This window comes from Pseudopipra pipra, chromosome 23 (assembly GCF_036250125.1).
Source record: "Pseudopipra pipra isolate bDixPip1 chromosome 23, bDixPip1.hap1, whole genome shotgun sequence".
NCBI classification, from domain to species: Eukaryota; Metazoa; Chordata; class Aves; order Passeriformes; family Pipridae; genus Pseudopipra; species Pseudopipra pipra.
The window spans coordinates 7078208-7105615 of NC_087571.1; the positions used below are offsets into that span (position 1 = coordinate 7078208).

Sequence of the window (27408 nt, forward strand, 5' to 3'; positions counted from 1 at the left end):
GGCAGAGCCTTGCCCAGTGGAACTCCCTGCCTTCCAATGTCTCTAAGTCCAGCTGGCCAAAGCAAAGGTCAAATGAGAACACCTTTAGCAGTAGCAGCCTGGTTTAAGGCTGTTCTCATTGGGGATGAACACGCTCAGGCAAATGTTCTGTACTGGGCTCCAGGAGACGATCCTGCAGTCATTGGTCACTAAACAGTGTGAGATCTTGGAGCTGTGCTGGTTGGGCTCGAGTGGGTTTCAGGCTCATCTGGCTGTTCAAGCCCATTGCTGCCTCTTGGCTGGAGCTGGCTGGCTGACAGCAGTGCTGTTTTGCTACTGGTTTTGAGGGTTTTGTTTCTCACTGGAACAGGCTCAAAACCTCTTGAATGGTCTTGCAAAAAGGATTGTTTTGGAACAACCATTTTTGCATGAAAAAGGTCAAGTTTCTGATTCTGGTCTTCTCTCAAAATCAGAAATGATTCAAGGGTCTCAGGCTTCAGAAATCTTGTTTCTAGAAAGTTTGTGGTAGTCTTCCCCTCCACGAAATACGCTGATTTTACTGACATAGTATGGTTTTCTTTTTAAGGTGTTTGACCCTTCTGCTCTTAACCCTGGGAGGACTGGTGTGGGTCTTGTGCCCGCTATCTCATCCAGACTTGGAGTGAGTTGTATTTCAGTGGGTCTTTGGGGTCTCTCGTGGTGTTCTCTGCCTTTCTTCAAGAAGCTCTTGAGCTTGCTTAGGACCCCTCATTGCCAAAGCCAAGGTATTCAATGTGAGTTTGTGGTGGTGTCCACAGGAGGTTTTGGATTGGGCTTGTCCAGGATTGCAGCTTGTGGTTGGAGGATTTTTGTGGTTGTTTATCAGCATAGGTGATGTGCTTAGAGGGTGTTTGCAGTGGCAACCAGGTCTTGTTACTTCCTGGACAGGCTGACAGAGAGGAGTTGGGCAACTTTCTGTGCATTGCATCACCTTGTCATGACCTGTCTTGTGTGTTGGGTGTTGGTGAGCCGGGCACGTTGGGTTGTTGGGCACGCACAGCTCAGGAGGCTGGGGTTCTGGTGTCTGCCCTGTATGCATAACCTGGTAGTCATCTGGGTTTCACAAGAGCTCTTCCCAGCATCCAATAGGAGGGAGGTGTGGTGAAGAGCCTTCCTTTTTGACTCCATTTTCCTGGCTTCCTCTCTCACCCTTTCTTCCAAGAGGGATAGCACGGCAGCAATGCCAGCCAGCTCCCAGCTGTGGAAGCTGCAGGGCTGGCAGCAGGCTCAGGCTCTGCATTCTTTGCGGCAGTGTTGGGAATCTGTGTTATCAGAGGGAGCAGGAGCATGATTCACCAGAAAGTCCTCTGGGGAGGCAGTGGGGTTTCAGGTTTCTTGAACTATCAGCTAGCAATTCCCGGACTGTGAATATGTCAGCTCAGTCTCTCCTGCCTGGAGCTTCTTCCTGCTCTCCCTCTGCTGCTGTTCAGACCGTGCTGACGGAGGCTTACTGAAAGCAGTTTTTGTTGTTTTGGTTCGAGGTTTCTTGTCTGCTAAGGTCCCAGTCTTTGATTTAAAGCTGTGGCTTTTCAGATGTACCAGGCGCAAACACTCTCTGCATTTAGATGTAGCCCTTCATTCAACAGATACTTACTGTACCTTGTAAGCCTCCCTCCCTGCATGAGGTAGGCTGGGTTATCTCCCCATGTAATGATGGGGGAATCAAGGCACCCAGAAACAAGACATCTTGCTCAGGGTCACGAGTGGAATTGGTGGCAGCCGGGAGCAGAACCCAAGAGTCTCAGCTCCTTGCTTTAACCACTGGGAATTAAGTTTGCTCTTGTCTTTAAAACTACTGGGCTGGAATGGGTGTGTTGCTAAACTGCAGAGGAAGACAGATTTCTGTGCAATCTTCTGTCATGTTCTTTTCAAGATGTTTTGGATTGTTTGTCTCCTGGTGTCAGTGTATCTACTTTCTAAGTAATTACCTTCTGTGGCCCAGATGTGTGGCATGCCTGCTGAAATCTAGTTTAAATCTAGTGTGGAAGGGGTATGTGGAAGGAGCTTACAGCAATCGAGATGCCTATCGTCATGCTGCAGTCAGACAGATGAGAGGCTGGGGTGGATCCCCACTATGCATCTGCAACAGATCCAACTGTTGCTGCTCCCAAAAGCAGAGCAGAATCCACAGGCAGCTGCTTCTGGCATTTGTCCCACTAGGAATTGTGAGAAGAGTGTGGTCCCTTTGAGTGGAGACTAGAAGAGAAGGGCTTTCCAAGGTTTAGCCAGGGCCCTCTGTCAGCCCAGGGTGGCTTTCCATCCTGCCTCAGGCAAGATTTTGAATGTCTTCCCTGGAGCACCAGGCTAGTCCAAAATGAAGGAAGAAGATAAATGTCCCAAAAATGTAATGTTCTGGAGGGACCTCCCAGCCAGTGAGGCTCATCCATGCTGCAGGCAGCACCTGAAGGTTTCATCCTGGTGGCTGCCAGGTCCTCCGTGATCGAGATGTGTGTTCCCTGCAGTGTCATTTGAGAACCAGAGGGACAGGGGGTGCATCTCTGGACTCTGCAGGCCTGGGCTTTGCAGGGCCCTGGGCTTCTTTCTCTCTGCTCATGCTATGCTGTACTAGGGTTGTGCTGCAGTGCTGCTGAGCACTCACATTTTCGGTGAAGCACTTTGGGATCTGTTTCAAACACGATATTGTACCCGTGCAGATTTGCCATAGGCAGATCTGGATCTCCCAGCCTACCATGGAAAAGGAGCACTTCCTCAGCGGGTTTAGTGGCACCGTTGAGTCAGTGGGTTTGTGACCCTCGGGACTGTGGTGCAGCGTGTTGCAGGGATTGCGAGTGCGGCACGGGGGGGGGGGCCTCTGGGCCACCAGTAGCGGGAGTTTGCTGCAGGGCTTGCTTTCTGGAATGCTGTCTGGCAGCAGCCTCTTCCAGCAGGGCTGAAGGCTCCCTGCGGCTGGCCAGCCAGTGGCTGCGGGCAGCGTGTGTGCTTAACGCTGCAGCTTGTGCCATATGGACCTTCTCCTCCTCCCCGCTTGCCCTCTCCATGTCTCCTTCCCTCCTCGGCTCCCCTCCCCCTGCGAGCGGTTTGACAGAGCAATTGGGCAGGCACTGGGACGGCAGCTCTGACATAAATCTCTCCTGGTGTGGAATGAGGGGTATAAATATCCAGAGAGTGATGTGATCTTTCCAGCTGCTATTAATAGGTCCCTAGAGAACAAGAGCGAGCAAGCGAGACTGGCTGACACTTAAAGGGCTAGCAACTCCCTTATGTGCTGTGAAAATTAATCAGTGCTGTGGCTCACCATCTTCCTCCAGGCTAGAGCAGAGCCTTGTCGAGGTGCGTGGGGAGGAGGCGGAGGAAAAGGAGGAGGGAGTGACTCGCTAGTTAGGAAGTGGTGATAGGCCAAGCTGTGCACGAAGGATCCCACTAACTAAGGAGGAATGCCTGGGCGGGCTGTGCCTCAGCGCTGGTTGCTGTTTGCGCAACGTGCCAGCAGCCCCCGGCTCAGCTCGCAGGGAGGCAGGTGCTGAGAAGACCCTTTTTCAGGCAGAGAACTCGCTGGTGGTGGATGGCAAGCTGCAGCCTGCGCCTTGTGGCGATTGCAGCCTTTCAGGGATTACGGGTTTGCCAAGTGTGCTTCCCTCTTTGCTTGCATTGCAAGGGTGCGGTGGTTTGCCCTGGCAGAGTGAGCACTTGGCTTTTGCTGATGGTGTCTCCAGGCTTGCCTTTGGCAAGCCAGGAGCAGTGTGCTGAGCTCTCGCAGTGCTATTTAGAGATGTGGGGTTTGGTCCGGAGCCGGTGCTTCCTGTCCCTGGGTGGCAGAAGAAATCTGTGCACAGCATCTGGCCTGCATGGTCCAGATGGGAGGAGCAGACCCTGGGCCCAGTAACACCCTTTCCTGTGTGCTGGGAAATTTCTCTGCCTGTGCACAGGAAAGGTTCTTGAGTGCACTGTGGGGGTGTCATGCAAAGCATATAGCGGATGTGAGCAAACAGAGAGCAATACCTCAGCTTCCATGAACACGTGGTTTACTCTCCCTCCCTCCTAGTTCCCAGGAAAAAGACTGTGACAGGGTTAGGATTAGGGTGCAGTTACCAGAGTTGTGTGTTAAACCAAGGGTTGGTAGTGGCCTTCCAGAATACATGATGTGATGTGGAGCCACATCCCAGTCATCTCCAATGCCTGTGCAGAGCTCCAAGGGGAATATTCCTAGTGCAAGCCCAAGAGACTCTGCCAAGGCAGCTAGATCCTGCAAGGAGGGCTGTTGCAGCATTGCTTATCTGCATGCATGTCCCCCAGCCCAGAAGCCTCCGTGCTCTGCCCTAACATCCTCTTCTCTTCCAGGCTCTGCCTCAGCCTGCAGGGCTATTCAGAAAGCTGGTCTGGGTCTGGAGCAGGAGAGCCTCACCCTGCTATCCCGGCAGGCCTGTGGCACATTGCATCATCCTGCTGGGCTGGAAGTTCCCGCTGAAGTGGACGTTCCGTCACCCGGGGCCTTGGAGAAGGAGCTGGAATGGTCCCTCAGGCCCCTGGGAGAGGCAGGGATACCTCTTGTCTGATGAGTGCCTGCACACCCTGGCTCTGCCCTTGCCTTGCAGCCCACTGCCACCTTCTCAGTTGCCTTAACCTCCTTCATCCCCTGCTCCATCCCAGTTTTCTTTTTATAGGCTTGCATCAAGACCATTTTCTGTCTGCTCTGTTGTGTCCTTTGTGTTTTGCAAGGCAGAGGAAATTTATTTAGCAGCAGAAGGGGTATGTGAAACCAGTAGGGTACTAGATTTCTGTTCAGGGTCACAAAGTTGTCTGAGCTCTGGGAACATGTGCAAATTAGCTGTGAGGATCCTTCACTCGCTAAAGGGCCAGGTTGGCATGGAGCACCCATTTTTCATCGTGGCCTTGGAAATTAGGGCTCTTGTGTCCATGCCTGTGCCTTGAAATGCTGGCAAGTCTGCCATGCCTGATGGGAGTTTACAGCTAGTCAGCATGTCACTAACTGTGGAGCAGGATCCATTGCTCAAAGGGGCCAGTGCTCGTTCCTGACATGAGAAGCTCTGGGTTGTGCCTTGCCATGGGCTTTGTCTGGCCCTGCAACCAAGCAGCAGCCCCAGGGCCCTGATCCTGGGCTGTGCCCCCAGCAGCTGCACCCGTGTGAGGGGCACCGTGGTGACTCGCTGCCCTTTTCTCTTTGCAGGTTTCTGACCGAAGGGCCTGGGAGCTCCCTCCACTGGTGCTGTGGGAAGCTTTAGCCAAGCCAATGCACCCTGACAACAAACTGCCCAGCCATGGCAAGGCAGGCAGCAGCGGTGCCCTGGCCCAGCACCACAATGTGAGCCAAGCACCCACGTGTAACCTGGGCTCGAAGGGTGTGGGGGCAGGCAGCCATGGCAGTAAGGCCACTCAGATCTCCCCTGGCAACTCTGGACTGAAAAACAGCCAGAACACTGTCCCAAACTTCAGCTCCTTGAAGGGCAAGGTGAAACGGGAGAGAAGCATCTCAGTGGACTCTGGAGAACAGCGAGAAGTCAGCACCCCATCACAGGACACAGAATCAAAAGGTAACACTCTCCTAAACCTTTCCTCAGCATGTCGTCCCCTCAGTTGCTCCAGGCATCCTGGCAGGACTTGGGATGGGAACATTTTGAGTTTCTGTGCTCTCTTCTGTCCATGTCCTGGCTGCCTGTGTGACTTTGCATCACTGCTTGTCACATTCACAGTTTTGGGACCAGGGTAGCTGAGCATTCATTAGCTTTGCATTTCACTCCCTAAACTCTTTATTACACCCAGAATCTTGGACTGATTTTCATGGGCTGTTGAGGCCAGCTAAGCAACAGTGTGGTTCACTGAAACTGCCCCTGCTTTGCAATGTGCAGAATTTCAACTTGAGACTCAGTTGAGTTGTTTTCTGTCTCCTTGCTGTTGGCAGAGAGCTGCCTTTGTGGTGTTCTTGCAGCTGCCCAACAACTCGGTCATGGTTAGCAAGGAGGTGCTGTGAGGGTCACTGTCTGAACAGTTCTGTGGTTTTGTCAGCGATGGATGACTCTTGTGTTACAGCATGTGGCTTCTGGAAAAGGGCTGAGTCAGTGCTTCTAAACCCTTTGGCTTTCCTGTCCTTGCCAGCCTTCCCCATAGCCTCTTGCATTCCACCAAGCTCTGTGCTCAATGGCTCCATGGGACGCTTGAGCATCTCATGGGTGGTGGGAGGAGAAATCCCAGTGGTGCCCTTGGTTCCAACGGAGACTCAAACCCAGTCCCCAGACGCAGAGCTGCTGTTATGGCTTGTGCCCCTAAGCATTTGCTTTCACAGCCAGAGCTGTGTTGCGACTGGCTTAGGCCAGAGCCATGCCTTGGTAGAACAAGTAGATGGTACCTGGAGTTGCAGGGGTAAGTGTACACCACTGATCAAAAGCATTTGTAGCTTTATCCAAGAACTGTCTCGTAGCCCACACTACCACAAGAAAATTATTTAAATGGCTTGGTCAGAAATGCTCGAATCTCCTATGTTCGTAATGCACTGATAGATCATGTGAATATGGCCTGGAAACCACTAGATGATGTAAAACAAGGAGGGCAAAAAATGTTATATTAGTTAAAGCATGGGACTGGAAGTTATCCATCCTGTGTCTGGTTGCTGTCCCTGAGTCCCTCAGTGCCTTTAAGGCAAGCCACTTCCTCTCTGAGCTGCATCAGTCCCATCTGAGAAATGGAGGGAGCACGAGTTTACAGAGGGCATGAAGGCCCCTGCCCGATTGATATCAGCAAAGGGCAGAGTCTGTCTCTTGTTCCTACAAAGGATGCGATCGCACTATTCCATTCTATATTCAGGTTTTGATTGCTAAATCACAGACCCTTTAAATTTATGGTTAATGCCCAAAGCTCTCCTATTTCGAACAGCAGGTGGACATGTCCTGTGTTCGCAGACTCCTTTCAGGCAGTAAGAAATACACCTCATTCTGAAACTCTGGCTCTCACACTGGAGTCCCACTAGATCTGGCTGCAAAGACAAGAAGCCCAGACTGAGCAGATGCTTCAGGTTCTTAAGCAGCACTGGGCAGATGTTGGTGTAAGGCTTCTTGCCCAGTGCATCCCTGTTGGGTCAGCACTGCCAGCATGCAGCTGGGCAGGACCCCAGTCTTCCCAGTCCCTGCCAGGTCTCCTCAGCACCTCTGATGGCTCTGTCGCTTTGCAGGTGAGGTGGCTCCCCGTAGCAAGCGACGGTGCGTGCTGGAAAGGAAACAGCCATACAGCGGCGATGAGTGGTGCTCTGGGCCAGACAGCGAAGAAGACGACAAGCCCATCAGCAATGCACACAGTGAGTGACTGCCTCCTTACCAGCTCACAAGCTTGAATAAAGCTAGATCCTTCCTGCAGCTCAGCAGGGCTGGTGACACTGGCACCTTTTTGCCTGTGTGTGCTCACTTAGCCGGGTGTGTGGTGAGGGGGGGGGCATCACAGTTGGTGCTCCTTGCGCTGTGAGAATTTTTTTTTTGCCATGTAGTGAGATGTGGGACCTCACTTTGTGAAGCATCTTTGTGAAGATGCTACTGAGATGCTGGAGGAAAAGGCATTGAGGTTGAATGTCCCTGCTGTATGTTGCTCTGGCCACACTATCAGCAGAATTGCCATCTTGACAGTGTGCCCAGCTTAACTCTGGTCGGGCATGCCCACCCTGGTCAGAATGGCAGCCAGACTGCAACACGCATTGCCCTTGTTGCAGCAGCTAAGTCTGTGCCAGGCCATCTACCCGGCTCTCCGCAGATATGTTGTAAAGGCAGCTGAGTCTGAAGAGGCTCTTGGGGTCTTGACAGTGGTTCAGGCAGGGCTGAGCTGGCCAAGTTGTGCACTGCTTTGGGCAATGAACTATAGGTATCTCCTGTTTTCCAGAAACATAGATGTTCTTTGACATTTTGTATCTACTATTCAGTTTACTTTCTTCTGTGGGGCCCCAGGAGATGCCCGTGTCCTCTGATGGAGAACATGAATGTGTAGGAAAGCAAGGAGAGCTGCCAGTGCACTGTCACCATCCTCTCCATAATGTTCCCTTGTGCTTCTCAGCACACTCCACAGCCCGTGTGGGAAGGGATAGTTCCACTTCCCTTGTCACAGCCTGCTCCCAGGTCTGCGTGGCGGGAGTGGGCCACGGTGGGGCTGCCCGGGGGCAGGGGCTGGAAGTGTCCCCGCACCAGGTTCCCAGCGACGTCTCCTGTGTAGATGCTGCAGTGGCAGGGTCGGGCTGCAGGAGCGGCTGCGGTGGGGAGAGGCAGCTGGAGGGGAGCAGGGAGCCAGTTGCGTTGAGGGGCGAAGGGAGAGGAAGGCAGGGCATGCCCCTGGTAATTGCAATGCTTATTAATATTAATTGCGGGTCTCCTGCGATAGCGGCTGGCGATGGACGGGCGGGCCGGGGCCGCCCCCTGCCGGCGGCTCGTCCCGGCGCTCCCGCGCTCTCCTCTGCTCCCGCAGGCTGTAATGTAGCAGATCCTGCGATGTCCACGGCCCCACAGCTTGGCCCAGGGTCCAACCCGCTGCCGAACCTGAGCGAGAGCAGCGCTTCCGGCGTGCCCCATGGTGCTGCCCCCGGCTTGCGGTCAGAGGCTGTGGGAGGCGGAGGCGGCGGAGCAGGGAAGCAGCCGTCACAGTTCGTTTACGTCTTTACAACGCACCTTGCTAACACGTAAGCGGTAAACTCCGTCCGTCCCGGCAGGCCTTGTCACACCTGTCCGCTGCACACGGCAGTGGAGTGCAGAAGAGCTGGAGGGACCTGTGTGTCTCTGATTGCACAGAGTGGGAACCCCCTGAGGTTCATGAGGTTTACTGGCAGCCACCACGGGTGGGCGAACTTGGACTTAGATGCCCACTTCCTCCTGGCGATGCCTGGCGCTGCACTCTGCTGTAGAGCACATCTAGTCAGCGTCCAACGAATGATTCACCCAAAGCAGTGCAGGCTGCTGGGCTGATTCAGGAGTATCTGAGGGGTGGGTGTCTCTGGGAGTGTCATGTAACCCCTTGGGTGTTCTCCACACAATTCCTCCCTTCTGTCCTGCATTGTCTCAGCCACAGGGTCATAGCAGTGTAGTTAGTTTAGTCTGTTTAACTTAGTCTGTTTAGTTTTAGAGCTCTGCTGTACCACAGGTCTGGTGCGGAAGATCCCAGAGCGTCTGGGTGACAGCCACCTTAGGGCAGCAGGCAGAAGGCAAAGCCTGTCACAGGACATGGGAAGAGGGAAACTTCAGGGCAAGTGATCGTCAGTTGGAGATCCTCAGGGGACATGTGCAGGACAGGTGGGAAGGCTCTGAGAACATTCACTCTTCTCAGTGACCTCCAGAGATTTCCCTCTTTCTGCAGGACTGAAGAGCGGAGGTGGCAGCTGGGGATGGGTAGGATGGGGCACAGTGCCTGTTCTCAAGCGATTTGTGCTCTCTCCCCAGAGCTGCAGAAGCTGTCCTGCAGGGCCGAGCTGACTCCATTCTGGCCTACCATCAGCAGAATGTCCCGCGGGCAAAGCTAGACCAGGTATACCAGCTATGAACCAAATGCTCCAGTTGGCATGTGCTGCCAACTGCTACCCTTCCCCAGCCCCTGGCTCAGTTGTGAAAGAAGGGGTTGCCAGAATGCCCTTTCAGTGGCATGGGATGCTTTGCTGTGGAAACTCTTTGGGCAGCCCCACAGCCATGCCCACAGCTTGTGCATTCCCAGGGCATGTAGTAGGGCCTACATCTTTCCTGTAAGGAATGAAGATGAACTGCCATGAGGCAACTTTTCGGGCCAGAGAGGTCTCCTGCAGGGTGCAGGGAAGAATACCTCTCTAGGGTTTTTACTTCTCAAGTTTCTTCCCCTTTTCTCTGCTAGGCACCTGCTCCTAAAGTGCTGGGGGTTGCTGAGCCACTTCCGATTAACCCTCCTGCTGCCAACACTCCACAGTCCCAGCCACCAGCCCCTCAAGCAAGTCAGCCACAGCCGCAGCCTCCCCCACCGCAGCCTCCACCCCCCACACCTCAGACCATCAGTCAAACACCTTTACCTGCACCTCAGGAAGGGACAAGTGAAGATGTCCGGAGAGATCTGACTCCCAGCTCTTTGGGGAACAACAGCAGCAGCAACCAGCCTGGAAACAACCACCCAACTACACCCACCGCGTCTGCCAGCACCATGCAGCCTGGGCAAGTGGACTCCTCTGCCGCCCCCAGCTCTAGCCTTCTCGGAGAGGGTCCGGGTCCAGGGATGCCAGGGCAGGCAGGCCTGGGCCCCAGGAACGCCATGAACTCGGAAGGGCTCTCAAAGGAGCAGCTGGAGCACCGAGAGCGCTCTCTGCAGACCTTGCGGGACATTGAGCGTCTGCTGCTGCGCAGTGGGGAGGCCGAGCCCTTCCTCAAGTCCAGCCAAAATGTAGGTGAGGGTGGCACTGCCCCTCAGCCACAGGCTACCCCTGCCCAGCCCCCTGCACCCTCTGCCAGCATGAAGAAGTATGAAGAGCCTCTGCAGTCCATGATATCCCAGACTCAGAGCCTTGGTGGGCCCAGCCTAGAACACGAGGTGCCGCACCACCCCGGAGCTGACATGGGGCAGCAGATGAACATGATGATGCAGCGGCTGAACCAGGACAGCCTGACACCGGAGCAAGTGGCCTGGAGGAAGCTGCAGGAAGAGTACTATGAGGAAAAGCGACGGAAAGAGGAGCAGATCAGCATCCACGGCCGGCCCATGCAGGAGATCATGATCCCACAGTCGATGGGGAGCATGATGATGCGTGGGCCCCCACCACCCTACCATAGCAAGCCTGGGGAGCCGTGGCCGCCGGGGATGGGCAGCCAGCTGCGGGGACCCATAGATGTGCAGGACCCTATGCAGCTGCGGGGAGGGCCACCCTTTCCTGGGCCACGGTTTCCTGGGAATCAAATGCAGAGAGTCTCTGGCTTTGGAGGGATGCAGAACATGCCCTTGGATGCTCTTGGGCCCATGAATGCCATGCAGAGACCAGTCAGGCCTGGCATGGGATGGAGCGATGATATGTCTCCTATGGGAGGCCCCGGGAACTTTCCGCAGGGCACCCTGCCCTACCCGTCAGGGCAAGGGGACCCAGAAAGGTTTATGAATCCTCGTGCCAGGGAGGAGATTCTACGGCATCAGCTCATGGAAAAACGCCCAGTGGCAATGCAGAGGCCCATGGGAATATCTGGCAACTCCATGAGCCAGAGCATGGAAATGGAGAGGATGATGCAGGCTCACCGGCAGATGGATCCATCCATGTTTGCTGGCCAGATAACGGGGGAGAGCCTGAGCAGTGCCCCAATGGGAATGGATTTTGCAGGCACTCGGGGGATGCTGAGCCCCCCTATGAGTCAATCAGGCCTTCGGGACATGGATGCACCCGTGGGCCCTGGCAACCTCAACATGAACATGAATGTCAACATGAACATGAACATGAACCTCAATGTCCAGATGACCCCACAGCAGCAGATGATGATGTCGCAGAAGATGAGGGGCCCTGAGATGATGACCCACCAGGGCATGAGCCCTGAGGAGCTGGCCAGGGCGAGGGCTCAGAATGGCAGTGGTAGTGCAATGCTAACGGGGCCCCAGAAAATGATGATTCCCTCCCAGTTCCCCAACCAAGGGCAGCAAGGCTTCTCAAGCGGGCAAGGACCTTATCCCAACATGCCCCAGGAGATGGGCAGTGGCTCGGACATATTCAACCCTGAGCAGGGCACCATGCCCGTTGGGAGCATCAGTGGCACCACCAGGCTCAGCCACATCCCTCTGCCTCCAGCTTCCAATCCCACTCCCGCACCAGGGGGAAACCTAGCCAACATGCACCCAGCACCTTCCCGAGGGCTTGGCCGCCGGCCCTCTGACCTCACCATCAACATCAGCCAGATGAATTCCCCCAGCATGGGCCACCTCAAGTCTCCCACCCTTAGCCAGGTGCACTCGCCGCTGGTCACCTCCCCGTCTGCCAACCTCAAGTCCCCACAGACACCCTCACAGATGGTCAGCATGCCACCTTCAAACCAGTCAGGGCCCCTCAAGTCCCCCCAGGTGATGAGCTCCTCTCTCAATGTGCGGTCTCCAACCGGCTCACCAAGCCGCCTGAAGTCCCCTTCTATGGCTGTTCCTTCCCCTGGTTGGGTACCATCTCCCAAAGCCACCATGCCCAGCCCAGGAGTCAACCAGAGCAAGCAGACTCTCAGCATGAACTCATCTGCCTCCATGGGAGCACTGGATCAGGGTATGCCGGGTGTCTTGCATGCGAGTGCATGTCTGTGCTTGGTGAGTGTGCGGACAGTGTTTCTCTCCAGCCTGTGAGCTCTCGCAGGAGCAAGAAGAAACAGAGATGCCTGTGTGTGGCATCTCATGGAGCAAGTTTATTTCCCAGGAGTCCAAACAGGGCCTTTTCAGGTAGATGAGAGGGTGGGCAGAGCAGCTTTTACTGCTTACGCTCTGTGATAAGGCAGCAAAAGCTGTGTCTGTGCTGGGCAGTCAGGAGCAGGTTGAAGTGGAAGTCTATCACTGCTCTGGAGCAGGGTCTCTGCATACTGGGCTGGGCCAGCTCTGTGTTTTGCAAACTCCTTTGGTCACTGCCATTGGAAGGAAGGGACAGGGTTGCTCTCTGATAGTAGGCGTGTGGACAGTACTAAGCTGGTCTCTCTCTTGCTTGCAGGTTCTCTCCCTTCTGGGCCTCGGAGCAGCTCTTCCGCACCAGCCAGTAACACCTCTAGCACCATAAATCCCAACATGCCTTTTACTTCCTCTCCAGATCCATCCCCCTCTCAGAACCCACTCTCACTGATGATGTCCCAGATGTCCAAGTATGCCATGCCCAGCTCCACACCACTTTACCACAATGCCATCAAAACCATCGCCACCTCTGACGACGAGCTGCTGCCGGACAGGCCTATGCTCCCTCCTGGAAGTATGTCAGGTACATACTACTGGAGCTGGGCTTGCAAGAGGTCACGCCGTCTCATGGCTGCCAGTGAGCCTGAGGCAGCAGGTGGAGGAGGCATTAGAAACTCTCTTCTCCTCCTGTCTGCCATGTCAAATAGCTTAAATTCACCCTCATTGGTAATAGTTTGTGCATTTCTTTGCCCTGTGCTGAGGCTGCCCATCAGCTTTTGGCTTGGGTGTGCTCTCTGGAAGTACATGAGCGAGTCTGGCTTGAGACATCCTTCTTCTGTGAGCTCTGGAATTTTTTAGACCTACCTTTACCTTGTGCAGAGGCATTGGCCCTGAATTTTCATGGCTCCTGGAGTTTTCTCAGGCTCAGGACTTGCAGACAGAGGTCTGCTGCTTAGAGCCCTTGCGTTTCTGTGTAACAGGACAGGCATGCTCCGAACAGGGCTTGGGAGTCTGGTGTTTTGAGTGCAGCCCAGGTGCCTGCATGAGGCAACCTGTGTTGTAGGTAGCATAGCTGTGATTTCAGTAGGCCAGATACGCTTCACTAGCCGGTGGCACTGGTGAGGACAGCTAGGCAAATGAGTGTTTTTTGTCACTTGGTGACCAGCCCAAAGGGGAATTCCAGTGTGCTTTACCACTTGATTTAGGGGTTTAAAGCTGTCTGATAAATATTTTTGGCAGTTTTCAAAATGAAAAATCAACTTTTTGACTCTTTCACTGCTGAGCAGTCACTTAGGTTGACTGCAGGCATGCAAATGCATTGGCTGCCTCCACAGGCATGGATGGCTCTGCTGTTCTGATGTCCCACCTGGACATCACCCCTGTTGGGCTGCCCACTCTTCTGCTTTTTTCCTCCTCACCGCCCAAGGTTGTGTGGCCACCGGAGCTTGCTGGGCGGTGTGAACCCTGCAGCCCACAGTGTTGAAGGGTCACTCCTCGGGGCCTTCCAGGTAGCTGGGAGCCTTGCTGGGAGCCATGCTGAGACCGTGGTGTAGGGCTGTCCCAGCACATCGAGCCAGGATTCTAAAATCAGGGGGCTGTAAGAAGCTACAAATCCAGCATGGGACTGGATGAAGCTTTCAGGATGTGGATTTTGCAATCCTAAGAGATCTGAGAGGAGGGATAACTCTTCTCTCTTTTTTCTGTCCTTAGGTGTGACGGGGAATCAGCCAAATCAACTGCACTTGAACTCTGTGGCACCTGGATCCTCTCAGAGCCCCATGGGAATGAACCTGCCTGGTCAGCAGCCCCTCTCCCACGAACCACCCCCCACCTCCATGATGTCCTCCCCAAACCCTCTGGGCTCCAACATTCCTATGCACCCGAGTGGGCCAGGGGCAGGCGTGCCCCCCCAGAACCCCATGATGATGCCCCCGGGTCCCCAGGACTCATTGAACCAGCAGTGTGGCCCTGTGCCCAACAGTTCACAGATGATTCCTTCTAACCAGCTCGTGTTCCCCCGCATGCAGCAGCCCCACAACGCCATGGCATCTCCTGCTGGAGGCATGCCCATAGCCCCCGGTGCGGGAGGTGGCCCTGGGATGCAGCAGCATTACCCACCAGGGATGCCCTTGCCGCCTGAGGACCTTCCCTCCCAGCAGCCTGGCCAGATGCCCCCTCAGCAGCACATGATGGGCAAGAACATCCCTCCTCGGATTGGCGAGCCCTACCCGCCCGTGCTTCCCGGGGTGGCATCGGTGCTGAACGACCCCGAGCTCAGCGAGGTCATCCGCCCCACACCCACAGGGATCCCTGAATTTGATCTGTCCAGGATCATCCCATCAGAGAAGCCAAGCAGCACCTTGCAGTATTTCCCCAAGAGCGACAGCCAGGCGCCGAAATCTCAGCCTTCCAACCTTCACCTCATGAACCTGCAGAACATGATGGCTGAGCAGCCCCCGGTGCGGCCAGGTATGAATGCCCCCAGCCTCCCCGGGCAGCAGGGCGTGCAGAGGGGACTCAGCATGCCCATGTGCCATCCTGGACAAATGCCCATGCTGGGCAGGACAGGCATACCACCCCAGCAAGGCATGATGGGCAACAGCATGCACCAGGGCATGATGTCTCCACAGCAGAGCCTGATGGCCCAGCAGAATTTCATGCTGATGCAGGCCAAGCAGAGGAGCATGTCTGTGTCAGGGGAGATGTATGCCCAGACAGGACATATGATGTCACCTCAGGGCTCTCTCATGGGGCCCCCACCTCAGCAGAACCTCATGGTCACGCACCAGATGAGGCAGAGGAGTGTCTCCCTGGACAGCCAGATGAGTTACATCCCCGGGCCTGGGAACATGGCGAACTTGCCTTTCTAACCCCGGCTGGCTCTCAGGGCTGGGGAGGGGACTGGGCTGCCTCTACAAACATTTTTAAACCTTTCTGCAGGGGAGGGTTGGGGGCCAATGTCAGTGGAGGACACCACGTGGGATGCTTTTCATATTGGATTTGCCTCTACACAGAAAACCATATGTGCAGTAAACTTGATGTGAATTGGGTTTCTTTTTCCTTTCGTTTTTGGGGAAGGGGAGGGTGGAGGGGCTGGGAGTGGGGCTGTTACTTTGAACCCTGAGTGGAGACTAGGGACATCCAGACCCTGTGTCAGTTTGTAAAGTTTTCACTTACGGTTTTCCTCTGTCAAGTGTTTTTCTTTCCCTTTTTTTTCCTCTCTTTTTCCTTTTTTTCTTTTTTTTTTTTTTTTCTTTTTTTCCTTCCTTTTTAAGCAACCAAAATGTGCAAGAGGGTTTTTGGAACTAGCTGTAAATAGGTCGCTGGGAAAGGCGAAACTTGTGCTGGTTTTTAATTGTTCTGTATTTCTGTGTTTTAATAGAAGCCTCAAAACATGTTTTAAAAAACAGAAACAGAAAAAACATGCTAAAGGCAACAGTGTACAAGGATTGAAGACTCTCCTTGAGGGGGGGAGGGAGGAGGATCCCCAGGGTGCACAGGATGTTGAGAGATCCCATTGTAGAGTGACTCTGTGTCAGACCTGTGTTGTTCATGCATCTGGATGGTTTGCATGTGCGAGGGGGGAATGTAGTGTCATGCAGTTCTTAGGCCCCTGTGGATGCTCTGCTGAGTACACAAACACAACCACCACCAAGAGCTGTGGCCCTGGTGAAATGCTGCTGATGCTCATCTGGCAGGACAGAGGCCACAGCTTCGTGGGATGCAGCTGTTGCTGCTCTGTGGAGAAGCTGCTGTGGCAGCTGGGGATGCTGGGGAGCATTCTCCCTTCAGCTGGAGAAGTGGTGAGGATTGGGCTTCGCAGATGATAACATGCTGGACCCGAAGGTCTTGACCAACCCTGTCACCTCTACTCCCTTCTCTTCCCTTCCTACTGTGTCCCCTGGTGGCAGGTGTTACGGTGTGTAGGGACCGATGGGTTCCGAGGTGAGTGAGGTGATGCATTTTGGTGCTTCCAGGAGAGGCTAGCTAGGAACCCTGCTCTTCTGCAGCCTTCCTACACCAGTCCATGACCCATACATCACCGTCTGCCATTGTCCTGTGCCCCCTCTCCTGTTGAATGCTCTCCCAGGTCTTCCTCATGCTTGTCGGTCCTTCTCCTCCAGAGTTTCGCAGGCAGTCTTTGTTCCATCTCGCCCTGAGCTACTGGCAGCAGCCCTGCCCTGTGGCACAGGAGAGGTCCAGCTGTTGAAGAGGACCTGTCCCTGCGTGCAATACTCCACTTTAGTGTAAGTCTTGTTTGGTGTCAGTGGCATGGCCATTCTGTGTTTCAGACAGAAGAGGCTGAAGTTGCATTGCAGTCCCTCATTCCCAAGCTGGCAGAAGTGTGCCATTTGGACAACTCTGGCTTTTCTGGATGCGCTCCATCCTCCCCATCCTGCACTCCATAAGGTCTTCCTGCACACGGTCCTGATGGTCTGTCCTGTGTTTGTTCACGAAGGGGAATGTGGGGTGATGTGCACACACTTCTGCACTCATGGCAGTGTCTCTGGACCTCTGCAGGGACCCCATTCCAGCACCCAGCGGTGAACTTGGGGCACACAGCTGTCGGGGGAGCACCGCTTGGAGGATTATCTCTGCAGAGCCAGACTTAGCACACTCTCTTATAACAGAGCTCACCTTTCCCAGCTTGGTACTGCAGGGAGGAGAGGGCTTTGGAAAGGGAGATTGTCAAGTAGCGAGTAAACAGCAACACTTTTCACCATCTTGCAAGCTGTTTGGACAGGCTGGTGGGTGCTGAAACGTCTCTCGATCCAGTCTGTGAGACGATGGCGTCACAAAGTCCAGTTAGGAATACCTTGAAGCTTTGGGGCATTGTGTAGCGAGCAGTACTGGGTAAGAAGCATGGGTCTGGATTTGAGGAAGAATCTTGCTTTGGTCTCCTGCTTTGTAGGGGTTTGTTGTGTATGATGTGAGCAAGTAGCGGTTTTTGAGGTGATAAAACAGGCAGTGGTCATCCCTGCCTTTGCAGTTGGAGCAGAGGAATAATCTTCAGCTCAGGCTTTGGACCTGACCATGTTAGTTGGTTGGATTCTCCATCCTTTCAGTGTGTTCACATGGGAGGATGTGGCTCAAACAGATGTAGCTCTTTCTAAGCTTGACTTGCCTGAAAGGCTGTGGCTTCTCTTGGCTGCACTTTGGGGTGTTGGCTGCTGGTAGTTTCTCGTAAACATCCAAATACCAATTACAGCCTCAAACCTTGCTCATTACCCACCAGCTAGTCTTGGCTAATTTGAAGCCATAACATTTTCTATATGGAAGTTTTTTGTTTGTCTGTAGACAGCTGTTGTTTTAGCCCGGTTGAGATCTCCACGTGTTCGTACCTTCCCTGTTGTCCTTTTTGCCCAGCCTGACACAGAAGTTGCTTGGGGCTTGCAGTCCTGTCTTTGTGGGCAGCGTGTTGTCCCTGCTCAGCCGGAGCCCCCAGGCTGCAACCCCCAGGCTGTGCAGGACTCAGGAGGCTGGTGCTGGCTGCTCGTGGGGATGGGGCAGTGCAGTGCTATTTCTACCTGGCAACAGAAGGAACACCTGTCCTTCAGTGACAAATAAGAAGCAAAGCCTTTTGACTCAGCAGCCCTGGATACAAAAGGGAAATCCCAATACTAGGTCAGAACTGAGGATTCTAGAGCAGCAGTCGATGCTCTTCTGCAAAATTGCACTGCCCTAGAGCCAGCCCTATCCCTACCACTGAGAGGGCTGAACAACGGGGAGAAGAAGTGCTGCCTAACACCCTTCTGCCCTGGGCACCACTCCCAACCATGTCTGTGAACAGCAGTGTGGCAGGAGTTCCTCTGGAGGCTCAGTGACAGCCAGTCTGTGTTAGACCTGGGCAAGGTTTGCCATCAGCTGGTTGCCTGCTGCCGTGACCTGTGTCTAGTCTTGTGTCTTGTAGTTTATTGCTCGGCTTCTCAGCTTGAGTTCTGTGTACTGACTCCACCTAATCACAGTAGGTTTGCCCATCTTTTAGCCATGACTTCGCCATGTTTTTCCGGCTCCAAAAAAGCATATGCTGGGAAACCGCATCTTTCAGTACGTCGGATAATCACGCACCCGGAATTAGCTTTCACGTTGAGGTAAAGGTGACTGACCTGTTCTCTGTCATCCCATGGAGAAATTCCCCAGTCATTTTGTACCATTATATAAATATATATATATAAATATAAATATATAAATACAATATGTGAAGACATCTTATTGGTTTTTATTTGAAACAATTTTTAGGCTTGTTTTTGGGTATCTGTGCTGCCTGTAATGTATTGACCTGTTTTATAGGTGCCTTTTTATTAAAAAGACAAATTTCAAAACCTGACCTTGTGCCTGTCTTTTTCCACGTGATTTTCCATGGGACTGCAGTGGGGACAAGAGGGTGCAAGAGCTGCTGGGAGGGTTGCGTGGGCATCGGGGGAGCCCTTTCTCTGCAGCGCTCCCAGGCACGCGTTCATTCATGCGTTGCTGGCTCGTGATCACGCATGCACGCTCCGCTGCCTGCCACAGCCCTGTGATCATCGCGCGCGTGTAGCAGGATGCTCTGCTGAAACACCCCAGCTCTGCCTCCTGGGAGACTTGGTTGCCCTGCAGGAAATGCAGAGCAGTGTGCTGTTGTGAGTCTTTGTGTCCTTGTCTTTGGGGTTGCCTTCAGCAGAGACCAAGGCTTTCTCTTGGTTGTCTGCTGGAGCCTTGTTTGCAGAGCATGGTCCAGGGCTGGGGGTGCAGAGTGTGTGCTGTGGATGGTGGTGAGATTGCCTTCCCACACGCCACTTCCCCACTCCCTGCAAGAGCCACCTTGGAGCTCCCCTGGGCTCAGTGCCTCTTCCTGGTGGCCTGGGTGGGCAGAGTACATCTGCCTCACTTGGTAGCAGTGGAATAGGGGCTGAGCTGAGCTCCACAGGGGAGCCTGAAGGTTTGTGTGCCTGAGGGCTGTGGTGTCTGGGGGTGGCTCTGGTGGCAGGGAAGCCCGCTCTGGGCCGTGTGACAGCCATGCAAACCTTGAGGAGGCAGCAAGGGTTTCATTGAGTGAAAAGCCCAGCTTCCTCTGTGGTGAAGGAAAGTTCCTCTTGCTTTCTTGTCACCATTCAGCAGGTTGGCTGCAGGCAGCTGTGGGAGGAGCAGCAGCTGCTCTTTGGGGAAGGGTCTGCCAGCTCTGAGCCAAGCCATTCCCAGGCTGGCTGAGCCAAATGTGGGTGCAAGGACAGCTTTCCACTTGGGTTAGCAGCTGCTGTAAAACTGGGGCAGCAGGTGCTCCAGTTGGTGGAAGAGGCTCTGGAAAGCAGACAGCTAATGTAGATCTGGACTGACTCTGAACACAGCAGGGCATTCTGTGGCACCAGTGAAGGGGAATCTGAACAGGGTGGTCTTGTGAGCCCTGTGGTCCCCATGTGGGAACAGCAGTGCTTGTCAGAAAGGTGATGTCTGCCCACTCAGTGCTCTCTGATGCGTTTCCCTCGAGAAAGTGACATGACTGCAGACAACTGCTTACAAGCACTATCCATGAGAAGGTGTTTCCTTCAGTTGTTTATTACAGCTTACATCAAACATTTCTAAAGGTTTGTACATACCAGTACTAAAAACTATAGTAACAATAGATGTGTAATCAATCTGTTGACTCTTACTTTGTGTGCAGATTTTACTTTGTGACCACTGTAAGAATTTTACACTCTGATTGTTCATTTCTTCAGTAACAGTTTTATGTATGTGGAAACACAGTTTCATCAGAACCTGCTGGGGAGGTGTTTACAATGCATCTGCAATGGGTCTACTCACTGGTACAACCATGGAGAACACGAGGACAGGCTAAAGAGAGCTGCTCTTCCTCTGCTGCATGTACATGCTTGAACAATTACAGTCACCATTATTTGCAGGTTTCATCTTTGAAGATGCAGCACTGCAGGAAATGGTGGACTGCCTTATACTTGGTGAGTTTTCTCCTGAAGTCACAATGTGAGAACGAGCTATTGAGTTCTCTACCTGAGCCAGACTGAGGTAACGTAACCCCTTCCATAATGCCTGGTCTTTTTAGAAGGGCCCTTGGGTATAGTGAAGTTCAGCTGCAGTTCAGGGCAAGATCACCACCCAGGTTTGTTCTCTGTACACCTGGATGCACTTAATCTCTGAAAGCCCTGTTGAGGAAAAATATCAGAAAGCACAGTGCAAAGCAAAATGCTGCATTTCCTCTCGCCTCGCTAAAAACAAAGAGAAATTATGCAAACGAGCTCTTTTCCTTACTTTGGGGCAGTGGGTCTCCTTGCTCTCAGAACCCACAAATTGCCATACAGTGAGCTGAAAGAAAAGTTACACCTTCAGACTTACAAAGCGGTGTGGTTTCTGTCCCCTGTGCAGAGTCACAAGACAGAAGCCATCTCTTCAAATGGTGTTTTTCCTTAAAGGAAAACTTTTGCATAGTCAGGCATTCAGTTCAGCAGCCACTCACAGAAGATCTTAACAGCAGTAAAACAGATCAAATGAGTGGGGAAAGATGCAACTGGTGTCAGGAAAGGAGTCTGTGACAGTCAAATCTGTTAGTCTGTGGGAGGACCTGCTGGCATGAGCTGTGTCGGGCAGGTGAATGTGTCATGGCTGGCTGGGGGGGATGTCATGCAGCAGGAAGACAATGTTGCAGTCAGAGAGTGTTCAGCACTGTATGCCCATGCTATGCGATTGAGCTCTACAGCCCCCATGAGTCCTACCTGCATCTCTCTTTCCAGTTGGTGTGGCCAATGGGTCCTGCTGCTTCCTTTGGGCATGTCTGTACCAACCTGAGCTAGTGAAATGGAGACCTGCTTAGCTTAGTTGGCTGCACTTTTTTCCTTGCCCCTGGCACCCCAGTCTTGTGCCTGGCTTCATGCACAGGATGCCTGCAGTCACCATTTTGAGGGAGAGGTGGGAGTGTCAGTTCAACCCACTTGGGTTCATCCAGCCCCACGGGAGTGACCACTGGACAGCCAGCATTCACCAACAGCTGCCAGGCAGATCTCTACAGGTACGAGAATCAGGAGGAGCCAGGCAAGGTATCTGATGGGATTCGGGTGTTCGGTGGCTATTGGACCTGTTTCCTGAGGAGCAAAGAAAAGTGGTGGGGTTGCTTGTGAAACTTGTAACTGAGACCACAGCAAGTATGCCACTAGGAAGGAAAGCCCTAGGCCAGTTTTGTCCTGCAGGCAGCCTTTTCCAGCTAGAAGGTGGAGATGGAGGTGGTGTTGTCAGAATCAATCCCGCTACCCTTCCTTGTCACCTCCAGGATCTCCTGCAGGGTCTCCTGGCTTATGCAGCCAAGCTCCTGCAGGATCCGGAAGAAGTCATTACGGAACTTGACTCCAATGAAGGCATAGAGGATGGGGTTGAGGCAGCAGTGTGTGAAGCCAATGGCCTCTGTCACCATGATGGCTGTGTCCAGCTGGTCTTCCAGGAGGCAGTTCTTGGTGAAGGCTTCTAGCTTGGTAAGTGTGTTCAGGAAGATGACGATGTGGTACGGGCTCCAGCAGAGCAGGAAGATTCCTGTCACCAGGATGGCCACACGGACAGCTTTCTGCCTCTGCAGGCGCTGGGACTGACAGAGCACCCGGACAATGGCCATGTAGCAGTAACACATGACCAGCAGGGGCACAAAGAAGCCCACAGTGTGGTAGAGGAAGCGAGTTGCCAGCCAGGCATTGTTGCCATCAATCCCAACCTCTGGAAAATAGCAAATGCTGCGGTTGCTGTCGTCTGTCCAGACTTCCATGAAGATGAGATCGGGTAAAGTCAGAAGCAGTGAGCAGAGCCAGACAGCCGTGCAGGTGAGATGGATGGAGTGAGCTCTGCGTTTGCGGTAGGTGTGGATTGCATAGACGATGGCCAGGTAACGGTCCACTGCGATGCACCCCAGCAGCATGCTACTGCAGTAGAAATTGATCTTGTGGACAGCACTGAGTATCTTGCAGAGGAACTTCCCAAATACCCACCCAGCCAAGCTCTCTACCACGCTGAACGGGAAGGTAAGCAACAGTGCCAGGTTGGCCAGGGTGAGATGGAAAAGGAAGTTTTCCGTGGTGGTGCGAGACCGCTTGAACCTCTCTAAAATGACCAGGACCAGAGCATTGCCTACAGTCCCCAACATGAACATCAGCAGATAGATGAGGGGCATGAAGACCTTTCTGAAGGGGTCTCTCTGGTTGCCGACCACTGATGAGGCTGGGTTGAAGCAAAAGTAGCCCTCCAAAGAAGGGGTGGTGTTCTCAGCTTCGTAGTACCCACTCAGTTCCACCTGGCTCTGGAGAATAAGAGAGTATCGTTAACAGAGGGGAGTTTCTGGACACAAGAACCCAGTCCCTCAGCTGCACCTGGCAGACCTAGAGTGGAGCATCCCCACGTCCTGCAGCCCACCTGCATCAGGAGCGGGTGCTGCCTGTCTGCAGTGTGATGACCTTGGAGGTCCTCCCAGTGCCAGGAGGTGCAGCACCCTGTGGAGAGGGTTGTCTCCATCTCTGACAGCAAGAGCTGCTCAGGATCTAATCTCTAACTAGCATATTTGGTGATGTTCTGGCGTCCAGTCAAATGACCAGTTTCATCATCTGGTTCTTGCCAGTTTACCTGCTGGTGGCTCTTGCTTCCTCACACAGCATGGAACACTCCTCTATCAGCTTTCCTGATGTTTTCTACCCATTTCTGATACGGACTGCCCCTGTCCTGCCTGCTGCCAGGTACAAAGGTGGTGGGATTGCACTGACCACCTTCTCCTCAGAGGCCTGGGAGCTGCCTGGGGCAGAGCAAGGTAAGGGGCAAGAGCAAGCAGCAGCTGTCCTTGAGATTGCTTTCCACATGCTCAGAGAAAGGTGTGGGGCAGGCGTTCAGCATGGCTGAAGGAAAGCCTCTGAGGCACTGTGGTGCCATAGCTAGAGGAATGGATGCTGCAGAAAGAGAGCAGTGCAGGAGGCTTGTGGCAAGCTGAAAAATTAGTGACAAGTGGGAAGAGCTCAGCAGCAGTCACCCTGAGGTCCCCCACCCACACCCTCTCCAGAGACTTGTGCTGAGACTTCAGTGTCAACCACAGCGGAAGTCTCTGCTTGCTGCTTTCATACCTTTCACTGCCAGCTGCAGCCGTTTGCACCTGCTGCTCCTTCCCTCCTCTGCCAAAGTTCCCGTCTAAAAATACCAGCCCTGCTTTATACAGTTTTAGAGTTGATTTTGGGGGTTTTTGCTCACCCAATGTGCTACTAAGCCAAATGAGTGTGACCAGCCTGGAGTCCTGCATTGTTCCTGGCTAGGGAAGGGTGATTTATGTTTCTTCTCTCTCAGGCAGCCTTCCCTGGGCAATGCACTGGGTGCCTCCGCATGTGACTGGGGTAAAGAGGCAGTGGCAGGGCTCATCTGAACTGCTCTACTCTGCTGCTGAAACCATCTGCATGGCTCCAGGAGGGGCCAGGCACACTGATGGGGCAGAAGTCTACGGAGCATTACCGAACACGTAGAGCAGACAGCTGGCTCAGGGGGTCCCCCAGCAGTGGATGGTAGGAGGGCAAACAAGCCCTTGGGAAAAGTGCAGAATAGCCTTGCCCAGCTCTTGCCCTCTTCCCTGGGCCTCTGCCTTTGGCTACTGCCATGCCAGCACCATTGATGCTGATGGGTGGACAGCCTGGGTGGTGTTCAGTGGCTTTGGCCACTGACCAGCTTCCAGCATCACCTTGTATTTGGAGCCAGAGGTGCAGAGGCTGAGTGCCACTATCAGACACCATCTGATTGCTGATGGGGAGCAGGTAGGGAGGGCTCTTACTGTAAAGCCACTTGCTGTGGGCAGGGGAAGCATGTGCGGAGCTGAGTCTGAGGCATCCTCTCATGCATCTCCGAGCAGAGCAGCATGTGTGGGTGGAAGCGGACAGAGATGAGTTGGAGACGAGGATGAAAAGTCACAGTCCAGGCTGAGACAGGAAGGACAGGGGCCAGAGCTGCAGGAGATGCACTGAATGTGCCAAGGAGAGGATTCTGGGGACTGTGCTGCCCATTTCTAGGACTGGAAGCAGGTGGCTGCCTGATCTGGGATGGGATAAGTCAACAGTGTGTATGCAGAGGGACCTTTGAACAGGTCTCTTGCAAGACAATTGCAGCCAGATTTGGGGGTGGGAGAAAAAGTGGTGTCTCTTTCTGTAACAACTGCATACCTGGGAAGGCTGTTCCTGTGTGCTTTTTGTTCAGGGATCCCTCTACCCCTGACCCACATTCAGATTTATTCTGGTCTCCGTGTGGCAGCTGCTTTTCTCAGTTCCCCACAACTGTCAGCGATCAAAACATTTGGCTGCAGAAGTGAAGCAGCTTGTGCACTATTATGGGTTTTCCATGTGAGTCATTCCCTTCTAGTCCATGCCAGGGCTGGGAGCAGCACATTTTATTCCCAAAACCTTAAAACTGAAATAGCCCACATCAGTGCAATTTACTGACAGAGCTTCTGCTCATAACCTCTCTGGGTGCTGAATCAGGGAAAGCTAGGAATAAGACCAAAGCCTATGGAAATGCCACATTACTGTAGTGCAGGTGCCTTTATGCTCTTGAGTCATATTGGTCCCATTACAATGAAAACTGGCCTGCAGCACCTCAAGGGACCTGGTGGAGATCTCAGTGGTTCTTCTGCACCTGTGATTTTGGTTGTCTAGGCTGCAGTTGAGGAAGGTTAAGCAAGCAAAGCATTTTTGCTATGGAGAAAGGGGGTTATCATTTTGGGCACGTTACTTTTCCACAAGGTAACAGAGTAGATTAGTCTTGTATGGTATCAAAATTTAGATGAGGCCCTCACTGTACTCACTGTGCGATACTCACTGTGAGATAAACACCCTTTTGGTGCAAACATTCTCATAATTTTTCCTTCCACAGTTGCTCAATTGGTTAAAAAATAAATTCTGAGATGATAGTGCTGCTGTGTACTTCCCCTTGGATAGCTCAATGTACTCTAAAAGGTGCAGCTGCTGTCTTTCATTTGCAAACGGTGGGGAGAGAACTATGAGGCCTTGTGTCATCATTCCCTGTTAGAAGTACTCGCAATTTATTTTCCCCTCTTCAAAATGCTCCTCTTGTAAATATACTTTCAACAGAGTCTGTGGCAGCCTGTATGTGGAGAAGGCAAGCAGGGGTAGGAGCACCTATAGTTGTACCAAGGGTTTTCACACAGAGAGAAAGAGAGAGAGAGCGCACTGGATTTGCTTGGGTATTCCAGTTGTGTAAGGAGACCAGACGAGGTGTACAGGGCTTTGCATACTGTGTGCAGAGTCATTTATACCACTGAAGGCTGCTGCAGAAGGTGCCTGGCTCGGAATGAATGTTTGATGCCGAGGTGTCGAGGGCTGCACGGGCAGCAGGGAACAGAGCCTGGGACAGGCTGGCAGTGGGTACGGGGCTGCCGGAGCCCCGCTCTCCCGGGGAGTCACCTGGCCCTTTGCAGAGGCTGTGGTCTGTCCTCATGCAAGGACAGTGCTCAGGCTAAGCCTTGCCAGAATGGCTGCGCACAAGGCCCCGGCAGTTCGGCAGCTTTCCCAATGGGAATATCCAGCACCCTTGGATCAGCTGCAGCCACACTGCGCTGGCTCTCTGCAAGCAACAGCCTTGTGTTTGTGGCCAAGTTGGGACTTAAGGGATGCAAGGGCTGATTGTGCTGTCTTAAGAAATGGCTCAAGCTCTTACTCTGCCAACAGGAGGGTGAGAAGACGGACAGACAGAAAACAAGTCTTTCAGCCCACCCCAGCTCTACCTGCTCTCCCCGTTATCAAGCAAAGCCAGTCCCAACTCACCAAGTCATAGGTCTCTGATGAGTAGCTGACAGGCCCCATGGTTTCAGGAGCAGGATCTGTCTCTTCTACAGAAGTTTCAACAGAAGTTCTTTTTTGGGGTGGAGTTAGTAATTTGAGTAGGAAGGGACACAGCATGTAACAATAGACTATTTGCAAGGCAAATGAGCTCCAGGCATAGTGACCTGATTGATGTAAGGATTAGCATCTAGCTTTATCATCTTTTTACTAGTACTGTAAGTTGATTTTTAAAGTACAGTTTGAAGAATCCACATTCCTTTGTTCTGTACCAGAGAAGATTCAGAACATCCTTACAGCTTCCCTGGAAACCTCCAAGGCTGTTGCCCATGGCTGTCCTTGTCCCAGGTGGTCTGAATGGCTTTGGAAAGTTCTATGCCAAGGAACACAGCAGAAACCTCCTGGATCCAGGCAGGATCTCTGGATACTCCTGGATCTCTGGAGCCATGCAGGACTTCAAAGACACCTGGAGGTGAAATGCATAGGTATAGTCTATATGACCATCACCCTCTGCCTCGAGGTCCTTCTGGCTGCTTTAACCCCAGTGGCTTGTGGTTGTCTTCTGCTTCTCCTGCTGCTTTGCCCCTCATCTGGGCTTGCGGGAGCATGAGGTGGCTTGCACAGGAAAGCAGGAGGGGCTGGGCAGCTGCATGACAGCAGCAAGGCCCCTTGATTTCACAAGGTAGTAAAGGATAATAAAAATGGGAATCAAGATTTTCTCTGCTCAAGGAAATGTGTGTTTTGTTCACTGATGTTACAGCAGCAGATTCATGGTGAGAAAGCCCCAGTCTGAGTCAGCAGAGCAGGATGGCATTGCAGCTGGCATTTTGGCAGGAAGCTTTTCCTCTGTGAAGAGCTGAAGTAGTTCCACAAAAACAGTGTTTGTCCTCCTCTTCTCTGGGCACAGCTGCACCAAGGCCTCTGTACCAGCAAGAGTGGGACTTGGTCTACTGAAGTGGTGTTATTCAGGTGAGCACTGTTTGATTTCATTCACTCCTCCAGACTTCCAGTGGGGCTGAGGGCAGACACGGCCCCACCAGCCCCGGGTGTGCCTTTGGCTGCTGGGGGTGGATGAACAACCACCCCGAGACAGCTGTAGATGTGAGGAACGAGATAAAAGCAGCCATGTCAGGGTAAATGAACTTCCCTCCCTGTCTTTTTGTGCCTATTTTGGAAAACATTTGAACAAAAATTTGTCGGCAAAGCAGTTTTGGAATTACCAGCATTTTTAGGCTACTGTTTTTAAGATCACGTTTCCATTGTGGTCCGGTTTGTCAAAATCTGTGTGTAAGGAACAGCCAGCCGTCTGAAAGGGAATGGCAAT

General features: G+C 53.1%; 2 protein-coding genes across 4 annotated transcripts in view; one reads left to right on the plus strand and one right to left on the minus strand.

The window, feature by feature from the left end:
- BCL9L (BCL9 like) overlaps positions 1-18631 on the plus strand; it is a 64797-nt gene extending 46166 nt beyond the window's left edge. For 2 of the 3 annotated variants that reach the window (XM_064634817.1, XM_064634819.1), the window contains 7 exons: positions 5165-5528; positions 7160-7282; positions 8431-8641; positions 9396-9480; positions 9817-12193; positions 12626-12886; positions 14014-18631. In XM_064634817.1, coding sequence (XP_064490887.1) covers positions 5228-5528; positions 7160-7282; positions 8431-8641; positions 9396-9480; positions 9817-12193; positions 12626-12886; positions 14014-15173 — 4518 coding nt within the window. In that variant the 5' untranslated portion in view covers positions 5165-5227 and the 3' untranslated portion in view covers positions 15174-18631. Of the gene's footprint in view, positions 1-5164; positions 5529-7159; positions 7283-8430; positions 8642-9395; positions 9481-9816; positions 12194-12625; positions 12887-14013 lie in introns of those variants that run through there. The other variant, XM_064634818.1, reaches the window with a different exon arrangement.
- On the minus strand, positions 17672-26203 carry CXCR5 (C-X-C motif chemokine receptor 5). Its single transcript, XM_064634832.1, has 2 exons — positions 26070-26203; positions 17672-22567 (listed from the first exon to the last, which is right to left on the minus strand). The coding sequence occupies exons 1-2, from the start codon at positions 26106-26108 to the stop codon at positions 21491-21493; spliced, it is 1116 nt and encodes a 371-aa protein (XP_064490902.1). The 5' UTR covers positions 26109-26203; the 3' UTR covers positions 17672-21490.
- Between the last annotated feature and the right edge of the window lie 1205 nt (positions 26204-27408).